Here is a 20,504-nt window from a genome sequence, read left to right as displayed (position 1 = left end):
TTCTTGTGAAGTCCCTCAAGCCACAGAGTGAAGAAGGGAGGGAATGCTGGATAAAAATAGCCTGGCCAGCCTGTTCATATCAGGACAAGAGAACACGATGCATACATTGTCCTTCATCCTCGCGGTTACTCGCATGTGTTGAACTCGATTGACTGAAGGTAAGCTTCTCCAGTGTTTCAGTTCCTTGGAATTCCTGCAGTCTGTCTGCCACTTGTCCTTATTAAAACTGAGAAAACCTGTGTGAGCCACGGAAAAGCATTTCCTCACTGCAGGCAGGAAGATGGAGAGGAGAAATCTCATTTAAGACTTGAAAATGAATTTGCACAATGCTTTAGGCAAACTAAAATCAAATCAAAACCCTCCTTTAAAACTATCTGTGAATTAGTTTCTAGTAAACCCTGATGTTTACGCTTTTATCTGTTGATCTAACAGTTTATGGATAGAATGTTTTTATAAAATACTCTGTTTACTCCTGGGATGTCATGCTGGTTTTCACCTCCAAACTCGATCTTTAATATTTGTGGGCTTTTCCAGATTGCCTCTCATTTCTAATTTTTAGGGTAACTTCATTATTGAGATCAAACTCATATACAATAAAGCTCACTTGTCTTAAGTATACAGTTCAGTGGCCTTCAGTATATTCTTCTGTGCAAAAACCACTACCAAGTTACAGCATTTTCAGCACTCCCAAATAACCCCATTTCCCATCCCTCAGCTCTGAGCTGCCCAGAGCCTTTTCCCCCTGTACAGTGCCTATTAGGGACATCTCATACCAGCAGAATCAAGCAATGTGTAATTCTCTATGGCAGGATTCTTCCATCATTCATAACACTTTTAAGATTCAATCTCTAACTTTAAAAATTATTTGGGAACACTTTCAAATTTACAACGAAGAACTGCCAGTCTCGGAATTATACAACTCTTCTGGATCTCAGTGATGCACACTTATCAGAAATGAAGCCCAGTCTACACCTATTTTGTAGAAAAAGTGATAGACGAAGTTGACAGGATTCCTTTCCTAGAAGTTTTCATATTTTTACAAATAGCCAGGGATTAAGAACCAAAGCTAGCAGCACCCCTCCTCCCAGCAGTGCTGGTGACTAAATCCAGGGCCCGCTGGATACCAATGAGACCACTCTATCAACCAAGCCTCACCTGCAGTCCATGTTTTAACACTTTCATCATGGGGCCAGGGAGCTTGCTCCATTGATAAAGCACCTTCTGTACAAACACAAGCACCCACAAAAACCCAGAAGAAGAAACAGAAGGATTCCAGAGCTCATGGATCAGCTAGTCTAGCCAATTGATGAGCTCCAGGTTCAGTGAGAGATCCTGTCTCAAAAGATAAAGTGAGAAGCAACTCAAGAAGACGTCCCAGTGTGAAATGCTGGCCACCCAGGCAAGCACACACACGTGCAACTTCCTGACGCCCTCACAATAAGTGAATAAATAATAATATAAATGAATAATCAATATGATAAAACCACATATCCTTTGGCTAGGGAACAGAACTCCATGATGTGGCTGTGTGGGGTACAGATTCCCAAGGCCCTCTGCAGATCCACTGAGAACCTCCTTTGGAAGGAATTTGGAAAGAACTTGAAGCACGTGCTCATTCCAGAGTCTGTAGGCTAAATCTAGTATACTGAGGGTTCTTATATTTGTTATTGGCATGTAGTCATGGAGAGTACTATTGCGAAAATGCTTCATTTGAAGTACATTGTAGAAGAAGTTATATGAAATATAACTTAGTGGTCAAGTATTTGTCTAGCATGTATGGAGATCAGCATACACAGGAACGCACATGATCACATCTCATACTCATGCACATACTCACACATGCTTACACACTTATCCCCACACAGGTTCACACACACACACACACACACACACACACACACACACACACACACCCTGACAAGAAGCATGCTGCACCACATCTCAACTCGCACTGCAGTGCCCAGAAATCTAAGTGAGTCAGTCCTTCAAGCAATGGAGAAAGTCACACTGGCTTACAGGAAGATAGGGGAGCCATTCCTTTGTATGTGTAAAGCCAAGTTAATGGTGTGCGTTACAGAAAATGCACAAGCTATCAACTGAAACTGAAATTCTTCTTGTTTGTGACTCGGGGTGAGTCACCCATCACTCGAACTCCACCATTTCCTTTTGAAAAAAAATGGAAGCAGTAGGATACCTACTGGCGAGGTTATTTCTTTTTTTTTAAAGATTTATTTATTTATTACATATACAGTGTTCTGCCTACATGCCATGAATTGTAGTTGCTGGGAATTGAACTCAGGATCCCTGGAAGAGCAGTCAGTGCTCTTAACTTCTGAACCATTTCTCCAGCCCCTGGTGAGGTTATTTCTAAAGCAGATTGAAGTACATATACAAAATGCTCTCCCAAGTATTATGTAATATTACATTTTCAAAATATAATAAAATTTCCCAAATCCATGTCCCTTAAGAAGCTATACTATAATAATTTTTCACAAAGCAATAAACCATTTTAAATATATTTTGTAAACCCATTATATCAAAACAATGAATCCACAAGAGAATTCATCCCTTTTCTCCTGTATGCAGTCCTTTACACTCTATCAATTATGACAGCAGCACAGCTTCATGCCCTCTGTCACCACTCAAGAGCTCTCACTCCAAAATGTGGGAAGACAACTGTGGATGAATGTTCGCTTTTGAAAAAATGGATAGACATGTAAAGTAGGTAATAAAATTCACGGGTGATTTGAATTCCAGAAATGCTACCCAGAAATTCTGAATGACTAGTTACATTATTTAAAAACCTTTGAGAAGACAACTGATTGCAATTTAAAGCGAAACAATTGCAGACAGATCATTCACGCATCTGTCTGTGTACCAAATTTCATGTCAAATGAAAATTACAAACTCTGAAGTTTATGTTAACTGTCTGGCTTAGAATGGTAATATTCGGTGCAGAGCACGGATGTTTGTATGCATTCCTGTGTATAGAAATTTGCCACCACTAATGTTTGCCTGCGGTGGAAGCCACGGGAAGAGGGAACCCGAAATCAATGTAACTAAGATTTCAAGATCACTGGGAAAGGTAGACACTGAATGCTTGTGACATGGTCACCTAGCCTGATTCTACAAGAAGAACAAACAGCTCCTCCCTGAAATGGACATGTCTGTGAGCCTATGTATCTCAGGTTGAGGCTCGTGGGGTTGATGTCATGGAAGTTGCCAGGGAAACAGATGTGACACAGCTGTCTGTGGCTTCTGCTGCCAGTGCCCCCAATGCCCCCAGATCAGAACACCCTTCGGTCTCTCGTTAGTAGAACAGACAGGGAAACATTTGGTGTGTAGGAGTAGCTATGGTTAATAAATGGGCTTAAATAGTTGGCAGCTGAAGAAAGAATTCAGCCATGTGGCTGAGAAGCAGGTCACTGGAAGGTTATGTTAACCTGGAAGCTCCCTTTCTCCCTTTCCTCCAGCCCTGTTACCCCAGACACACCTAAGCTGCATCCCAGCAGAGATGCCACAAGATCCATGGTTGCACTCCTGGGTGATGATCTGGCTGTCCAAGCAAGTAACCCAGTTTTCCATGGTGACAGTATTGTCAATAAATGGCTCACTTGTGCTCAGGAGTGATGCAAGTTTTCCTGTTACTGTTTTAGCTGCATACCCCTTCTCCCTTTCCCTTTTAAATTTAGGACTGGAGACAAAACTGCGGATTGTGTGAAAGGGGGCTGCTCCATCAAGACCCCCTGGTCTGTTGATGAGAAGACTTCTGTAGGGGCAGCATAGAATCCCCCTGCAATTCCAGTTCCGGTCATTTTGACTTCAGCCGCTTAAATGTACAGAGAGTACTTTCATTTGTCTGGTGATTTCTTTTCATTGTTTGCTTAAAAGTATCATTGTGCAGCAAATTAAAAGCAAAGGACCATTGGGTGTTTGTGAACAGATATGCTCTGAGAAACCCTGCTTTCATGAACTTAGAATACTAAATTGCGGCTCGTGCTAAAAATGATTGAGTCATTTTCTCCCCAGAAATAGTGATCAAGGCACAGAGAAAAGGGGTGGGACTGGAGGCTGGTCCTCAGATCTCCTTGTTTGCCCGGGGTGGAGGAATCTTTCTCAGTGAACCTGCAGGTGGCTTCACAGAGATTCCTTTTTCCCAGCTCCTGGCTCCAGGTGATAGCTGGGCTCTCATCCCCTCTGCAAACACCTTCAAAGAGTACACTGCCGATATAAGGACGGGAGATTGGCTTTCTCCAAACACAGGGAGACTGTGCAGGTGAAAATCATATTCTTAATCATGAACAAACACAATTAACTGGCAACTAGATTAAGATACCTAATCAGTCAAAAATGATTTGGAGGCTCTTCCAAGCAGCACCCTTCTTTGGAGAATTTAGTTACCCTTTGAGATAATACTCTGTTAATGAAATACATGTTCATTGGGGGTGCCCCTCTTAGAGGCATAATGAGGCTTCAGTAAAATCAATAAAGGCTCTAAGAGTGAGGAGTATTTTCAAGGGGAAAAAAGGATATATGAGAAAGCACAGTCAATCTTCCCTGGCTTCAGTCCAACTGAAGGTCACAGAAAAAGTGCTGATGATCCTGTATTCACTCAACAAATTTGGTGGTACTGTCATTGTCCTGAGCACAAGGCATGCCAAGGCCATGAACAACACAAGTGACCACTGAGGGAGCTGATACTAACGGTCAAAGTTAGAGAAAGAGCAAATAAATATCATGGCTGATGGTAATAAGTGAAGAAATGATGATTCAGGATGATTCAGAACCATGGCATTATCTTGAGGAAGAGGAAGGGAGTCTGACTGCTACAGGTGGAGTCTCAGAGTGTATAGCTAGAGTTTGCCGCAGAAAATGATCTGTGTCCTTAACAACACACAGTGGGAAGAGGACACGGGCTGTAAGGGAGAGAGACCATGCCAATTTCTAGAACAGCTAGAGGCCAGGGCTAGATCTTTGTAGTATGAGACGGGACAAGAAAGCTAGAGAGACCACACCTGCTCCTGGAAGACCATGAGGCCACTATTGCGGATATGACGTTTGGATAGGATTGAGCTGGATCCGGAGACTATGATGCTACACTGTGCACTGATGTAAAATAATGCTCATAAAATAATGCTCACATCAAGCTGGAGATGTAGCCTGGTGGTAGAAGGAAGGCCACAGGCTCAATCCCCAGCACTGAAAACCAAAACCAAAACCAAAACACCCAAGTCAAATCCTCAAGGAAAGCAGCAAATGTATTCTTATCAATCATCTTTATAAATAAAATATTATGGTTTATTTGCTAAACAGAATAAGTACTAATGAAAGCTGAGTCCCAGAGACCCTCCAGTTACTGACTGGTGAATAATAACTAGGTTGGCATGGAAAACACCCTTTGCAAGTCTAGCTGAATCCTACTATGGTCATACCAGTTACTACATTCACACTTGACTACTGTCAGCTCTGTCAAGCTTACAGTCTATACTTCAGTAGAGACTGCCACCTCTACTCTAGGACATTTTACCAGACTTGGCTGAGTCTCCTGTGCACTGGAAAAGGGGAGGGTTTGTTCCAAGGAAAGAGCCTGGGTAAGGGTCTGAGTTTGGAAAACTAATGCTGTGTTGAAACACCATGACCAAAGCAACTTGGCAAAGAAGAGGTTTATTTAACACACAGTTCCATGTAGCAGCTCCTCATCAAAGGCATTGAGGGAAGGAACCTGGAGGCAGGAACTAACACAGAGGCCGAGGAGGGGAGCTGCTCTCTGGCTTGTTCTCAGGGCTTGCTCAGCTTGCCTTCTTTTAGAACCCGGGATCAGTCCAAGAGCAGCTCCATTCACAATGAGCTGGCCCTCCTTCACTGAACCCTGATTAAGAAAATGCCTTACAGCTGGGTATTATGGAGATATTTTCTTAACTGAGGGCCCCTGATCTCTGATGACTCTAGTTTATGTCAGGTTGACATAAAACTAGCCAGTAGAGTGCTGGATGTGTGACTGAAGCTGAGCCTGGGCACTGTTTTCATCTTCTGATCTTTCTGAGGGGCAGCAGCACATAAGCAAATGCAGATTTTAGAGGTGGTTAGCCTTCATTTTCATGTCTTCTTGTTGAACTTCCTCCTGCTGAGGATGGAAGTGACTCATGGCAATTCAATCATGCATAGAAGCAGCATAAATTAGATGGGCCAATCCCTACTCTTGGGACAAGTCAGGAAATCTGACTTGCTACACATTATGTTCCTTGTGCAAGGTCATTGAGAGTGCTGGGGAGGGGGACAGAGAAGAATGTTGACAACCTATGAGGTATTTCTTCAAAGATGTCTATAAATAATTCTGGAAATCTTGTTGAATGTTTGTTCTTCATCATATATTTTTGTTTTGCTCTTTAAAAGTATTTATTGGGTTATTTACTTATTTATTTATCTATTCATCTGCTGTGATGCTGGGGGTGGAACCTAGGGCCTTGCCTATCCTAGACAAGCATCCTACCATTGAACTTTGATGATTTTGAGTGGGGAAAGTCTATGAGTTCAAGATAATTCTACTCTCACATTATACAGGATTGCAAGCCCAAGGAATTTTATTTTTTGTTTTGCTTGGTACAGTGTTGTAATTTCAAAATTGTGAGGGACCCTCTTCAATCCAAACAAAAATAGTACTTTCCAATTTAATTTTTAACTTATTCCAAAATAATTTGCTAGCAGAAAAAGGCACTGAGTAAGAAAATTATTTTCGTTTGTGGTCACATTTGCTACTTTAATTTTAATGAGAAAATTGGGCATAGAGAAACGTGTGTATAATCTTAAATCTGTGAGGTGAGGCACGAGGAGAAGGACCACAGAACTGTTGGCGCACCTGGAAGCAAAGGAAACAGAGTGCAGATTGGAAGATACCGAGTTTGGGAGATGATTACTGTGAGAATGTACCCAGGCATGGAGGGCCATGTGGCGTCTCTCCATTTTCATTGTGGGAAATGGATTCTGCATTTATGCACACATACCTTGAATTAACTGGTAATACTGTATAACACTGAACATCAGCAAATTAGAAAGAACCTTAGGATGGGCTTGGAATTAGATGTATTCTCAACTCAAGGCATATATGTGCACATGTATGTAGGTATATAGGAATAGTTATATATGTATGTGTATGGACTTGTATATACAAAATTACTTATCCATGAGGCATATGCCTTAAGATCCCTCAGTGGTCAACTGAGGCCACGGATAATACTGAACTCTATATTACTGTTTGTCCTATACATACATTTCAGTGATAGTTTAATTTATAAATTAAGACACATTGTAAGAAGTTAATAATTATAACAATATACTACCATTAGTTATTTAAAACTTGGAATTGTTCCTTTTTAGAATTGTCCATCTAAAATTTCTAGCCTGTGACCCTTGGTAACTGAAACCATGCAAAAGGAAAATGCGGTTGAGGGTGTGGTGTGGAGATATGCATATGTTTCTGCCAGCTCAACGTGTCTAGAAGTAGTGATGTCTCAGGATCCACAAGAGCACAGGCCTGCTTTTCCAAATGCTTTCTTCCAGAAACAGATGCCCCTGACTCCCTGGAAACAGGGTAAATCTGGAATGTCTGGTGATGTATGGAAATGGCCAGAAATGACTGGGCACCATAGGATGAGGGGAAAAGCTCAAAGGGTCCTCTGAAGATCAAAACAGAAGCAACAGGAGACCCCATCTAATGGTAGAAATTAATGTCGACAAATTGTCCAACACCTAACGTACGGGTCTATGTCTTTATCAATAACACACAACAAATCAAAATAAAGAAAACATGAATATACAAGGGATAGCAGAGCAGAAAACCAGTCTTTCCTGACACTTGTCATCTGTCAAGTGCAGGTCCAAGCCAGAGAGTGGAAGTCTGAGGAGGAACAGGATAATAGTATAAAGGCCCAAGTACTAAGGGGAAAATATGACTTCCAGGTGGAGACATTGAACATACACTGACTTGACAAGGTGCCTGTGGTGAACATCACCTATACTAACTAGACAGGGTGCTTGTGGTAAACATCATCAGTGCTTTCTGTACCCAGACAGAGGGCACTACCATTCCCAAGGGTTTCCTGCAAAGAATGCATGGGCCAACATCAGCCTGACCACACATGGGCATTCTTGTAAAGACAGACTCTGAAGGTTAATAAAGACTCAGGAAAAGATTGATGAGACTTAAAAGCAAAATGTTTTGAACAATATCTGTAATTCAGAGCCAGGAAATCGACAATATTGGAGCAGTTTACAAAATACACTAGATATGAGACTTAGGTGACAGTGACCTAAGAGAGTGTCCTACATGGGTTTTTGTCAGACAAGTTCTAAAAGAACCTCACTGAAGAAAATGCCTCTATCAGACTGCCTATAGCAAAGCCTGTAGAGCTTCTTGATTGGTGATTGATGTGGGAAGACCTAGATCACCGTGGGTGGTGCACCCTTGGGCGGGTGATTCTGAGTTGCAGAAGACAGCAAACTGGCCAAGTCATGGGGCACAAGCCAGTAAACAGCATTTCTCCATGATCTCTCCCTCAGTTCCTACCTCCGTGCTCCTGTTTGAGGTCCTGCCCTGACTTCCTTCAGTGGTGGATTATGACCTGAGAGTAGTGAACTGAAATAAACCCTTTCCTCCCAAGTTGCTTTTGGTCATGTTGATCATAGCAGTAAAAAGCAAGCTAAGACAGGTAGTAATGAGGTTCATTTAGCGATTGGTTATATGGCCACACACTAACTTTAGGGGAACCCACACTGGAAATGTGTAGCTACATATTAACATCAAATGGCTCAGAAGACTGATGACATATATACAAATAATTCAGCATGTAAGATATAGTAATGTAATCATACTATGTGTTCATGTGGCACCCATTGTCATAGTTTTATATTTTACATGACAGGCGATATAGGTTTTGTATACTAGCTACTCTAAGTATACTGCTCTATGCATTTTCATATATTTAAAGATAAAACAAGAAGGAACCAATGTAGAGGTCTTTTGTTTATTTACATAAGGAGAGGTGGGGTAAACAAGAAAATGCTAACAGCCTGGAGGGCTCTGTGAAGGAGCTATACTGTGCTACTCCATTTTGCAAAATAAGCTGTTTAAAAAAAATACCTGTGTTTACACAGTTGAATTAGTTAAAAGTACTTTCATTTATGGGTGACATGTGTCCCAAGAGAGAGATTTCTGTGTTTTAAACTCTCTATAGGAATTATGGAACTTGAGGGAAGTTTTAAGGGAAATGAGAAGTAATATGGGAAAAAAGAACAAGAGTTTTTAATTGTTTCCAAAATCTAGTTTTCAGCTAACCACTGAAGTAATCTGTTAGTTTTACTAAATAACATTGTACTCAAGTAAATTTAATCCCAGCTAACTCAAGCGGAATCTGCTTTCCCTTGGATCAAAGGTGAGATCTTCTCTGATTCAATAAATTTAAGACATTTTAAAACAATGTTTTCTCCATGTAAAACTATATTCTATTTTAAGCTTTGGCTTCTGCTTCATTTCAGTGTAGTATATTATTTTCTGTACAGCCTTCTCCAACACCCTGTGCCCTCTGGTGCACACAGCCCACAGCCTCTATGTACTAACTGTATCTTTTAGCACTCCTACTTTGCAGAAGTTTTTGTGGTCATTTGGTCACTTCTTTTTCTAGAAACACTGGGCATAGACCAGGAGCTTTTCTTTTTAGACAACTGAGTGTAAGGCAATTTGAGTGACTTGCTAGTTCACCTGGCATCAAGTTATTGAACAACCAAGCCTAGAATCCGGAATTCTTTTTACACTACAGCACAGAAAGACCGGGGATGCACTGGAAGATTGGTGCATTTGGGAATTGTTCAGTCTTTGCAGAGAATGGCTGTGACTGTGTGCCAAACATAGTCACCAAAATTAAACTTTGCTTTTAAAGCTCCAGAGCAAGGATGGAGGTCCACACTAGGCTCAAACAGGTAAGCGCTGCTTTGCAATGTGTTTCATTCTTTTGTAATGGAATGCCAAATGTTTTATGATCCTGTGTATTTTTTTCTTTCAAGGCTTAGGGTTTTATTTATTTATTCGTAATAGATTTATTTATTTTATGTGTATGTGTGTTTTGCCTGCATGTGCACCCTGTGTGTGCCTAGTGTCATCAGAGGTCAGAAGAGGGTGTTAGATCCCCAGTAACGGAAGTTAGAGATGATTATGAGCTGCTGTGTGGGTTCTGGGAATCGAACCTGGGTGGTCTTGAAAAACATCCAGTGCTCATAACCACGGGGCCATCTCTCCAGCTCCTAGGCTTAGTTAAGAGTTTCAAAAGGTTAACATGTCTTCTCCCATTTTTTTTCTTATTATGAGAGTGAAAAATGGTCATGTTCAAATATAATCAGAAAACACACAATAGTTTACAGAAGTCTCCCTAAAACCTTTGCAATAAACTCTGGTAAAAACCATGGCAATAGGCATATCTAGCAGAATATTAACATGCTATGAAACTTGTTCTGCAGCTACATTCACTTATACCCTACACAACGGTAGCTTCTCATTTTCTCTCAGTGAATTTTTATTAATTTAAATGAATAAAAACTTACTATGTACCTGGCCCCATTTTAACAAGTTCATGAACAACGAACTTCTCTCATTTACATAAAAATCTCAGATGTCATTGGTATTGTTATTATGCTCCAGTTTTCAGATTGGTTTTTAAAGAGATTCCATAACACTCCAAAGATACACAACTAAAACATTGCCAAAGTAGAACTCAGTCCTAAATAGCTAATCACCCAAGTTTGTATCACTACCAGACAAGTCAGGATCTACTAAGCCATATACTTAAAGGGACTGGACACTTATTTGTTGACTAAATAAATAGTCTTATCTCTTGAGATTATTGGCAACATGGAGCAAATCAGTAAGCTGCTTTGTATCTTAGCTTTCTACTTTATAACAAAATAATTGAAAATTTTTCTCTCCTTAAGATCAATTAAAGTACAGAGAATCTATCTAACTTCTATGTTTTTTTATGTCTTTAAAATGGTCTTGATAATTGAAGGCTAATGGCCTAAGTAGATGATGAATGAGATTTTAACAGTGCATCATAACAATGTCTTTTACAGCCTCAGAGAACGGTTTCCTTCTATGTGAAATTTAGCTCCATCTTTGACCTCACATAGCTCAGCCGAATTAGAATTTGTCTGTAGGAAGCAAGAGTCAAAAGAAATGAAATGTCGTGTATGGCTCAGATTGTCTCTTTAAAAACCTAGATAATCCAAAAAGGCTTTCCTTTTACATTGCTCTATTTCTGATACCAAATTATCACAGCTCAGTTAATAAGAACATCGCATCCTGTTCCAAGGACCCTTAGCCCATTGCTACCAACTCCCTTCTTTATTTAGACCTTGTAAATTCCAATTTGTCTCCCATTATTTGTAAACATGGCACAGAAATAAATTCAAAGTAAGATCGGATACTGTTTACAGCTACAGAAATTAGATGGTTCAAGAACTCTTGTCATGTGACCTTGAGTTACCTTAGCAACAGGAGACTAAGGTGTAGTCGCTTCATGAACCTTCAGGATAGTTGTGAGTGTTAGGTGAGCTAGGGAAACTGCTTTGTAAACAATACGTGTTTATGAAGAGATTAATTTCAAAGATTACTTCCCAAGTGCCCCAAAGACAGACAATTACTTTTGTGTCATAGCTATGTGTAAAATTACCGTGTGCATCTTCAGCCTGGGTTTCAACAATGAATGCATTAAGACAGCCTAGGGTTTTAAAGGCTCAGTGGTGAATTATTGAAGGAGAAGGGGAGAGAATACAGTTCTCCAGAAGTCTGTGATCATGGTCCTATACAGATGAGCTGTTAAGGTCTATGGAGTTGGTTCTTAGTGTTTCACATAGAACTAAGACACTAGGACTGGTCTGCACAGCCACTCTATTGACCGTAAGTATTTATTAAAGACTGGTGAATTGTGTGATCTAGGGTGAAAGATGAAGTGAACATAAGGCCCTGTGTTGCTATGAATAAACCAAAGACAAAGTTATTGGCAAGTCCAATAAATGGATAGAGAAGGACATTCAGGTAACCATCAGCTGAAAGCAGCTGCAGAACCCGCAAAGACTTCCTAATCTTCCCTTTCCTGCTTAAGCTTCGGAAGCTACATTAGGCTCCGGTGAGGTGCATACAGGAGGTAATGAGTGCGGCCGGCCGGGAGTGCCAGGTCCTCCAACCTATTTAAGCATGATCCTCGTTTCTGTGATCCTCGTTTCTATGATCACAGCCGCACATCTTGCCCTAACCATCCATCTGACACCGTGCAGTCAGTCCTCCGAGGGCATCTCGGAAGCAGGGTTTTCAGAGTGGAAAGGCACGCGTGGCCTCTGCTGCAAAAACAAAGCACAGTGTGCTTGACACACTGAGGCCGCATCACTTTCATATGCCAGGAGCAGGTTATTATAGGAGCACAGACTGAGAACGTGCAGCAGGGTCTTAATAACTCAGAGTGATGACACCACATTGGGCATTCCTGGAAGCACGCCCTGTCCCTCTGCTCTCCTTTGGGTGGGAATGCTGTTCACAGAGGTTGGTCTCTCCGGGGGGTGTGGGTACTGTGCTGCGGTAGCCACCACCTGTAAGCCTTTAAAGTTCAAGGAAAACTCCAGAGAAATGTGAGCAAGTCTTTATTCCTCGCTCTCAGACCACCTTCCCAAGAGAACCCAGGGTTCCATAGACCAGACAATAAAAAGAAAGAGTCCATACTTCATCTGGGGATCACAGTTGGGGGTGTGGGTTCTGACAAACATTATGAGCTGGGAAGTGAAGCGGGAACCGCGCATTTCCTGCTTCGCTGAGCAAGCTCAAGCAGGGCCAAGCGGGAAGGAGGACTTGGTCTTAGAGTCGCCAGCTGCTAGGGTGGGGTTTGGGGGCAGCCTGAGAGGAGCCGCTAATTTGAGAGGGATTCGAACAGTTTCGTGAGATCTGCCAGTTTAGGATGAGCTCCCATTCTTGTGGGGAATGCGTCCCTGAAGTTAATCTTGGGGTCAAACTTTCTAGTTCCCGTGGGAGAAGTGGGGGTAGCCAAGACTGTAGGGTCAGGCCTGAGGGTCCTGGGTCCCCGTGGGGGATGGTGACTCTTTCTCACCACTCTTTCTTTGCTTTCTCTCCCCACCTGCTCCTGAATTTCGATCTCCATCCTGGACCCAAGGGAGAACCAACCAGGGACCCGGGATAGGCACAAACGGTAAATAGGGGAAGGTCGACGGCGCCCGTTTGGTGCCCGGGTGCGACGTGCCAACCTGCAGCGTCGTTCTGCGTGGCCCTACCTGGGAGCTGAGGAGCCGGGGCACGACGCTCCGCGCCGTGCCGCTTCCCTCGTGGTTCCCAGAGGCAGCCGCTGCGGCACTGTTTTTAGGCGGTCCCGCGGTACTATTGTCTCTTATCTTAGAGGCCTGCAGGGGGCTGTCCCCAGGGTGACCGCCCGCGATCCCCTTTCAGGCCCCATGAACTTGCTTTCCAGAGACCACGGATTTGCCTGGGTGCCCACGGATCCTGCGCAAGTGAACTCGAATGTCTTTTAACAGGCTCTGGCCATCCGAACACCAAAACCAAACCAAACCAAAACACAAAACCTGCGAGAAATCATTGCTCACTCAGAGGCCCTCGGTAGAGCGTGGCTTTGCTCTTCCACAGTTGATCACCTACCCGCTTGCTACAGGCCCCAAGCGGTCTCAGCTTGTTACTTTAGTCGCCTTCTTGCCCAGCCTTTCCAGCCTAGGGTCCCGCTTGGGGATGTGGCGCAGTCGGTTATTCCCGCAGTGTGCGAGTATGACACCGCTGCTAGCTTCAGCAGACGGGCGCGCCAGGCTCGTACTCCAGATACCCACCCCCACACCAGTAAATCTCTAGAGTTGAGGGAAGCAAGGCTTGCAGGAAGCCGCTCCGGATGTTTGCTTCTTTACATGTGGCATTTGTGGCTGGCTTTGATAACGTCGTGAGCTCCGCTTCCAACACCCATTTAGTGAAGAAACTGAAATATGGTCCACTCACACCGCGGGCGAGTCTGCGGTGCGGTTGCCCCCAACACTCCTCCCAAAGTATCTGTCAAGAGAATGTTCAGCAGAAGTTAGATCTAGGTAAGAGGACGGGAGGAGGGCTAGTCTCGGGAAAGCGCCACATTTGCTGCTAGATTTGTTAAGTGAAGTGCTACCTTGTGATTCCAAGGGAGGTTGTCTTAAGAAATGGGGAAGAAAAAGCCAAAATGTGGACGCTTCGTGCGCGTTGTGTTTTCCCTCACACAGATCAGTAGTTAACCTACAGGCACGGACCCAGTGCAAATGACGGTGGGGTGAGTGGTCTTGGGCTCTCTTTCCCACACTTTCTCGGGCATTCTAGGTTCCCCTCACCGTCTGAGAACAGAAAGAAGGAGGAACTCAGGCAAAACTGTGCAAATACATTTTCTAGACCTACACCTGAACTATCTTGAGGAAAAATCGGTCAAGACAGAGAAAATGCATTGTGGGCCCAGCGCTGCTTTCACTCTTCATTCCAAACAAACCGTTTAGTTTATATAAGATTTCACAGAAAGAGAAAATTCAGCCCTGTGATCTTTGAAAAGATGTCTGTTACTAGCTGTTAATAGTCCACTGTGGAGGTCAGGGCCGGTGACACTGCGGCTGGGAGGCAGGGGGATTACATAGGAAGACCCTCTTTCAAAACAAATGAACAACAAAAAGATTTTTTTTAGAAAAAAAAGGGCATCTGGCTGGGGGATTAATGTGTAATATTGTTGTCTCTACCCCTACAGTTTCATTACTTAAACATTTTTTGTTTTACTTTCAAGTCACTGTTTTTCAGAAAGCTTCAAGGAAAAGCAAATTATCTGTTAGATTTAAGATCAATTGCTTTCAAATCACCAATTAAAAACAATGTTTTCTGTGATTTATCGAAGCAGATTTACCAAGCAGATTTACCACTCCCCCGCCCCCTTGAACCTTACAGATCTGGGGCTTCAACTATTGCCTCTGCTGTTGCTGCACACTACCAGTTGTAAACAAGAGGGACAATCACCATTGCTTTTACAACATAACACATTGAAGAAAAATTGGCTTCTATGTGAGCTCTTTGAAGAAAAAGTAATTCCAGAAACTGCAGGCCAGGAGCTGGCAAAATCTGTGAATTTTTGGAACCTTCGGTTAGCCAGACTTCATCTCAGAAACAACACACAAGAAAGCCTCAACATGTAACCCCTCATAGACACATCAGGACCACCCAGGCCCATCAGTTAAGTGATACTTTTCAATCAGTCCTTCATAGTAAACAAAATTTGTTTTGGAATGTACTATGTTGAGTCCTCCTTCCCCCCCCCCGCCCCGCAGCCCCCAGAAAGCTCAAGCTGGCCTCTAACTCCAAATGTAGCTGAGGGTGATCTTGAACTTCTTATCTTCCTGCCTCCACTTCTCAAGTGCTCAACTATGGAATCACAGGCATTAATTAGCCTTCACATAGACTTTCTTTTTGTTGAGTTCTTCTTGCCTGCTAAGTGACAATTTTGAGTTATGTCCTCAGTCCTTAAATTTCCCTTCCTCAAACTCATACAGGTTTGACTATGTTGCTTCTCTTAGAAAACAGCACCAAGATACAAACAAACAAAAAAAAATGCAACTCTGAATTTGCACACTTTTGCAGCTTCTGGTCTGAAGGCTGGCTGCTAGCTGTGAGTAACATCCTCCCAGTGCAGGGACTAGCCTCTCCGAATTTGTTACCTCTCAGAAGTTATAATGCTGCCCATTCAAGAGACTGGTTAGGGGCCAGGCGTTGGTGGCGCATGCCTTTAATCCCAGCACTCGGGAGGCAGAGGTAGGCGGATCTCTGTGAGTTCGAGACCAGCCTGGTCTACAGAGCTAGTTCCAGGACAGCCTCCAAAGCTACAGAGAAACCCTGTCTCGAAAAATAAAAACCAAAAAAAAAAAAAAAAAAAAAAGAGACTGGTTAGGGGTTAAATTAGTTTGCAAGGGTTCTGAAGGTGCTGAGTGGTGGCTGGGGTAAGCACTGTAGATCCACATGTTTAGAAGCCCATAGAAAAGTACTTTCAAGTCTGAAATTTAAAGGCACTCGGGTTTTTCTTTCCAGTCTTAAGAAATACAGAAATGCTGCTTAGATGGACTGACCCTCCTCCTCCAACGAATATCACAGTACTGCTGTCTTTGCATTTTATTTTATATTTTATCTTTGTGGTGCTTGGGATGGAGCCACGGCCTCTTGTAAGTCTCTAGAAATTAAACCAGGTCTTGCCTCTTTTACTGAACACACATGAGCCAGAGGCTTTTGTTACACGTATTTTATGTCTGATACAGAATTTCCCAAGGGTTGACTTGAACTTTTAATTCATTGAGTGATGAAATATTGGTGATGTAAGATTTCATATTAAACTTTAAAAAATACAATGTATCCAATTTATCCTCGACATTTTTAATATAATGTAAGCATGATGCGTTCTTGGGAGAACAACAGGATTGTTTTTCCCGAAAAATCATATGAAGGTAATTCCCTGCGGTAATAAAGGTTTTTTTTTTAATGGAACGGAAACCTAATATGTTATTGTGAACTACCTTATGGCTAGTACTTCAATCTTCCGGTACAGTGAGGACCCCTAGACAGCTGAATTTCACTAGTCCTATTTCCCCGAGTCGGAGAGGACTTGGCGCCAGAGCCCGGCTCCAGCCAGTTTTTCCCCCTGGCAGGTGTAGTCAGAGCGCTCAGTCGGGGGAGGGGAAAGGGGCGGGTGTGGGGTTGAACTGGGACTTGGGACTCGGACCACCGGCTGGGCGGGTGCCTAACAACTAGGGTCCGGCCCGCCCCCGCCGCGCCATTGGCCGCATCTATATAGAAAAGGGCCGGCGGCCGGGGGACACCCACAGTGTCACTGGGTAGACCTCGGGCGCGTGAGGCGCGGTGGGTTAGGACTAGCCCGGAGAGCAGCGGGAGGGAGGTTTGAGACCTCGCGGACTTAACGCGTCCCTCTGGGCATCCCTAGGCTAGCTCCCCATCCTTGCCTCAGGGTCGGGGGAAGCGGCTTGTTCCGTGGCGGGTAGCGGAGCGCGGGGTCGGTCTGGAGCGCCATGAGCAGCCCGGATGCGGGATACGCCAGTGACGACCAGAGCCAGCCCCGGAGCGCGCTGCCCGCGGTGATGGCCGGGTTGGGCCCTTGCCCTTGGGCCGAGTCTCTGAGCCCCCTCGGGGACGTAAAGGTGAAAGGCGAGGTGGTGGCGGGTAGCGGGACGCCAGCCGGGACCTCGAGTCGAGCCAAGGCTGAGTCTCGCATTCGGCGGCCGATGAACGCTTTTATGGTGTGGGCCAAAGATGAGCGCAAGCGGCTGGCACAGCAGAACCCGGATCTGCACAACGCGGAGCTAAGCAAGATGCTAGGTGAGTCCGAGCGGGGGACCCCAGCCACCCTGAGAGCCCCAGCGAATCGCTTGGGCCACTTCCTAAAGCCAAAGGGTGTTTTTCGTTTTTCTGTAGTCTTGCGCCCGACAGAATGGGCGTGCTGTAGACGCTGTCCCTTCCTCCAGCTCCCCCTCTCGCCACAGTGGCATTTAATTTTGGTCTTTGAGAGCAACGAGAGAATATTAGGGTTTCTCAGCGCTTCAGAGCGGCGACCCGGGACACCCCTGGCACGACTCCTTCCTAGCTCAGGGGATTTTGCTTGTTTTCCGAATTAAGGGGAGATAAGTAAGGGAGGAAGCCTCTTCTAAGAGGTCCGAGATTTTAATCCTAATTCGACGTGGCATCTCGCCGTCTAGAGAATTGAAGGCTGGAGAGGGGACTGGGCTCGGGGACTCAGCCAGGTAACCCCACGGGCCTCTCCACTTCCCCTGCAGGCAAGTCCTGGAAGGCGTTGACTTTGGCGGAGAAGCGGCCCTTCGTGGAGGAGGCCGAGCGACTGCGGGTGCAGCACATGCAGGATCACCCCAACTACAAGTACCGGCCGCGGCGGCGCAAGCAGGTGAAGCGCATGAAGCGGGTGGAGGGAGGCTTCCTGCACGCCCTGGCCGAGCCTCAGGCCGCCGCGCTGGGCCCCGAGGGCGGTCGCGTGACCATGGATGGCCTGGGCCTGCCTTTCCCGGAGCCGGGGTTCGCGGCCGGCCCGCAGCTGCTGCCCCCGCACATGGGCGCCCACTACCGCGACTGCCAGGGCCTGGGCGCCCCCGCGCTCGACGGCTACCCTCTGCCCACTCCGGACACATCCCCTTTGGATGGCGTGGAGCAGGACCCGGCCTACTTCGCTGCCCCGCTGCCGGGAGACTGCCCGGCGGCCAGCGCCTACAGTTACGCGCCGGTCTCGGACTACACGGTGCCCGCCGAGCCGCCTGCCGGCCCCATGCGAGTGGGGCCGGAACCCTCGGGTCCTGCGATGCCGGGGATCCTGGCGCCCCCCAGCGCCCTGCACCTGTACTACGGTGCCATGGGCTCCCCCGCCGCAAGCGCCGGGCGCGGTTTCCACGCGCAGCCCCAGCAGCCGCTGCAACCGCAGGCACCCCCGCAGCCACCGCCGCAGCAGCACCCGGCGCACGGCCCGGGGCAGCCTTCGCCCCCGCCCGAGGCTCTGCCCTGCCGGGACGGCACGGACCCCAACCAGCCCACCGAGCTCCTAGGGGAGGTGGACCGCACGGAATTCGAACAGTATCTGCACTTTGTGTATAAGCCCGAGATGGGTCTTCCCTACCAGGGACATGACTGCAGTGTGAACCTCTCAGACAGCCACGGAGCCATTTCCTCCGTGGTGTCCGACGCTAGCTCAGCGGTCTACTACTGCAACTATCCTGACATTTGACGGTTGCCGACCCGACCCGCGGGCCAGAAGCAGTGTTACACACTTCCTGGAAGTGCTAAGGAAATCCTTAGCGTCGAGCTGTTTTGTTTTTAAGTTGCCTTGGCATATATATAATTTATGGTAATTTATTTTGTCTGCCACTTGAACAGTTGGGGCTATATGAGATTTTGTTTAAAATATATTGAGGAATTTGTCCCACCACGCCACTGGTCCAGTTTTAACCAGTTTCACCGACTTCATTTCTCGAAAGTGTTTTGATCCAAAGACATTTTGTTCATGTTTTTTCAATCTTAAAAAAATAAAGTCTGGAATCTTTAAAATCAATCTCTATCATATTGGTTTTTATCAGAAATTAATTTAAAGATACACTGACTGTTATTCAATTAGAAGTGTATAGTTAATTGTAAAATTTTCATTTTCTTAAAATGGTACACCTAAACACTTTAAAGAAACCGTAAATATACAGTTGGGATGTTCAGATGTGATATAATTGTTCTACGAAAAAATTTCTCACAGAATGAACTTGCCTTGTACACTTCAAATGATACTCATTTCTAAAAATAACGTTGTAAATGTTTATAATTCTGTACATTTTAATAAGAGGTTGCCCAAAAGATTCTCTGCCCCCCTCCGTCATAATCTTGAGACCTGCCTAAAGGGGCTTTTCAGATATATCTGTTTGTTGCTTATCTTTTCCTCCAAAAGTGTTGCTCCCTCATTTCCACAAAATTTGCCTCTAACTCCCACGTTTTTTAGAGTCACAGGAATTAATCAAAATAAAATTTGTTTTGTGACTGTTTGTGAACTTTAGTATGTAATTTCAACGGTGTATTTTACTATAGGTGGATGGTTGCATTCCAACATTTTGCAGGTTTCAAACTCAGGATTCTCCCTAGTGATTTGTGTGTGGTGTGCTTTATACATGTGACAAAGTAAACCAAGCCCAGGATACCTCCTTCACACTCCATTGTGAAGGACCACGTACAAGGCTTCAGCCAGCAGCCTCTGCAGATTCATGCTCTGCGCTGCAGTCCAGACCGAGCCCCCGGGAACTGATGGCTTGGAGTGGGCACTTCCTGTGCCAGGTGTTTCCTCAGTGTCGTTCTGCACAGTTTGTGCCTGAACAAGCCTTCCAGTTGGGCACTAGTCTCTCATTTTCCAATTGTTGTTTTTTTTTTTTTAAAGGAACCACATTTCTGCCACATTTACAAAGGTTTGGCAAAGCCCATCTCCTCTCCACCCTGCATGCTAGGGACTGAAGCTTGGCTTCTGGAAAGGCAGGTAAAAGCACCCACCCACCCACCCAAACACACTGAGCAACCCAGCCCCATCACTAGCTCTTATGTATTTGTGGTGTCCCTTTGTGTGGGGGCATAGGCGGGCCCTGGGACTCACATTATGGTTCCCATGTAAAGCACATGGTGGAGAACGCTCAGCTGACAGAGTTCACTGGGTTCTCTTGGAAACAGCAATGCACTTTTCTTTTAAGGTGCTCTTGATTACTAGGTATGGAAGGGCAGAAAATTCCAATGCCAAAAGGTTGAGCCTGTTGGACATACTAGAAGTGACTAGAATAATCTCAAAATTTCTATTTGGAAATTTAAAGTTCACCTCAGGGTGGTTATCTAACCTATTTTATTGTCCTTTCCCCCTCTCAGCCCCCTCTCAGTGTTA

General features: G+C 44.8%; 1 protein-coding gene and 1 long non-coding RNA gene across 4 annotated transcripts in view; one reads left to right on the top strand and one right to left on the bottom strand.

Moving 5' to 3' along the window:
• Positions 1–13,984, bottom strand: part of LOC110339276 — a 39,907-nt gene extending 25,923 nt beyond the window's left edge. For 2 of the 3 annotated variants that reach the window (XR_002381391.2, XR_005875656.1), the window contains exon 1: positions 13,700–13,978. This is a non-coding gene — a long non-coding RNA (uncharacterized LOC110339276). Of the gene's footprint in view, positions 1–13,699 lie in introns of all 3 variants that reach the window. The other variant, XR_005875657.1, reaches the window with a different exon arrangement.
• A 2,848-nt stretch (positions 13,985–16,832) lies between these two features.
• On the top strand, positions 16,833–19,629 carry Sox17 (SRY-box transcription factor 17). The gene is made up of 2 exons (XM_005085926.4): positions 16,833–17,422; positions 17,878–19,629. Exons 1-2 carry the CDS (start codon positions 17,116–17,118, stop codon positions 18,828–18,830), a joined length of 1,260 nt encoding a protein of 419 aa, XP_005085983.1. The 5' UTR covers positions 16,833–17,115; the 3' UTR covers positions 18,831–19,629.
• The last annotated feature ends 875 nt before the right edge of the window (positions 19,630–20,504 follow it).

This window comes from Mesocricetus auratus, unplaced genomic scaffold, assembly GCF_017639785.1.
Source record: "Mesocricetus auratus isolate SY011 unplaced genomic scaffold, BCM_Maur_2.0 Super-Scaffold_6730, whole genome shotgun sequence".
NCBI classification, from domain to species: Eukaryota; Metazoa; Chordata; class Mammalia; order Rodentia; family Cricetidae; genus Mesocricetus; species Mesocricetus auratus.
The sequence above is the reverse complement of the archived record's forward strand: the minus strand, read 5'-3'. Positions and strand labels throughout refer to the sequence as shown.